This window comes from Aptenodytes forsteri, unplaced genomic scaffold (genome assembly GCF_000699145.1).
Source record: "Aptenodytes forsteri isolate BGI_AS27 unplaced genomic scaffold, ASM69914v1 Scaffold147, whole genome shotgun sequence".
NCBI classification, from domain to species: Eukaryota; Metazoa; Chordata; class Aves; order Sphenisciformes; family Spheniscidae; genus Aptenodytes; species Aptenodytes forsteri.
Window position 1 is genome coordinate 1,861,756 of NW_008795320.1, and position 1,319 is coordinate 1,863,074.

A 1,319-nucleotide genomic window follows, 5' to 3' on the forward strand; every position below is an offset into this window, starting at 1 on the left:
CCTCGCTTCTGAATGAAGCTGAAGAGGTCGTCCAGGAACTCCTTCCTCCTGGGGTCGCCATCCAGCTCGTACAGCTGTGCAATGAGAGGAGAAAAATGCTCAGAAAAAACCCTTACCTGTGCCCCCCGCCACCCCCTGCCACCCGGAGAGCCCCAACCCTCCCGAAGCAGCATCCCTGGGGCTTGTGCCCGCTGGCCTGAGCCGTTCAGCTTGCCGTTCGGCTCAGGGGGGTCCCTGCACGGGGCCACGGGATCCTGAGGGTCCCTGTGGCTGGGGGCTGAACTGCACCCATGCCCTGGCAGAAGCCCCGGGACGGCGGTGCCATCCCCTGCCTGCCCCGCTCAGAGCTTGGCCCCGAAACACCGGTGCCGAAATCGCAGCGCTGCCCCACGTCTCGCCCGCAGGACGGAGCAGCTCCCACGCTGCGAGCGCCGCCATCGGCCCCTGGCTCCTCCCGGGAACGCCGATCCCGGTTATTTTTAGCATTCACCGTGTGCTTGGCACGGAGTGGAGCAACGCTTTGGTGTGATCCATCCTCCGCACCTGCAGCGCCGGAGCCAGCGCCGGGAGCTGGTGAGCTCGTGTGCCACTGTGCGAGCTTGTGTGCCATGGTGTGAGCTCCTGTGCCACTGCACAACCTCGTGTGCCACGGTGCGAGCTCGTGCCTGCCGTGTTGTGCTCAAAGGGGCTCCCTGGGGGTACAGCCCTGGCAAACGAGGGCTGTGACGAGGCGAGGAGGGTGCTGAGCTGGACCTGGCTGCAGGATGCCCTCCCGGCCGTGGCACGCCACTGGCTGCCGTGCCGCCTGGCAGAGCCGGCTCCCCTCTGCCTGGTGAGGCTGGCGCTGAGCGTGGGCTGCCCCGGCGAGGCTTCGTGCCCGTTGGGCAGCAGCCGTGGGGCTGGCAGCCTCTCCTCCTGCAAGAGCATCTCCCCCCCCAGGCCGCCACGCTGCTCAAGGCACAGCTGCCGGAGCAAACCCGGCAGGATGAAGCACACCGCACCGCGCTACACAGCCGGGACACGTCTTTCTGAGCTGGGGCAGGCAGACCCGGGCAAGGCTTCTGGCCCAGCCATGCCTCGAGCACCCGGTTCTGCTGGGGCAGCTTTTGTCGGGACCCCACCCCGCACCCGACAGCCCGGCACATTCCTGCCTGATTTATGGCAGCAGGATCTGCTGGCCTGAGCGTCCCAGCACGCAGGCAGGCATGCCACACCAGCTCTGCCTCTCCCCGGTGCTGGCAGCCGAAGCCCAGCACGGTTTCTGCCTGGAGGCGGTGGCTGGTGGATAATCCTCCCCCCCCCCCCCCCCCACCCTCCCG

General features: G+C 67.9%; 1 protein-coding gene across 1 annotated transcript in view; it reads right to left on the bottom strand.

Annotated features, from left to right (window-relative positions):
* The window catches only part of WDR18 (WD repeat domain 18), a gene marked incomplete at its 5' end in the record, with an annotated part of 48,463 nt that overhangs the window by 20,537 nt on the left and 26,607 nt on the right, over positions 1-1,319 (bottom strand). Inside the window, one exon of the mRNA XM_009279897.2 lies at positions 4-74. Within this exon, the coding sequence (XP_009278172.2) occupies positions 4-74 (71 nt within the window). The remainder of the gene's footprint in view (positions 1-3; positions 75-1,319) is intronic.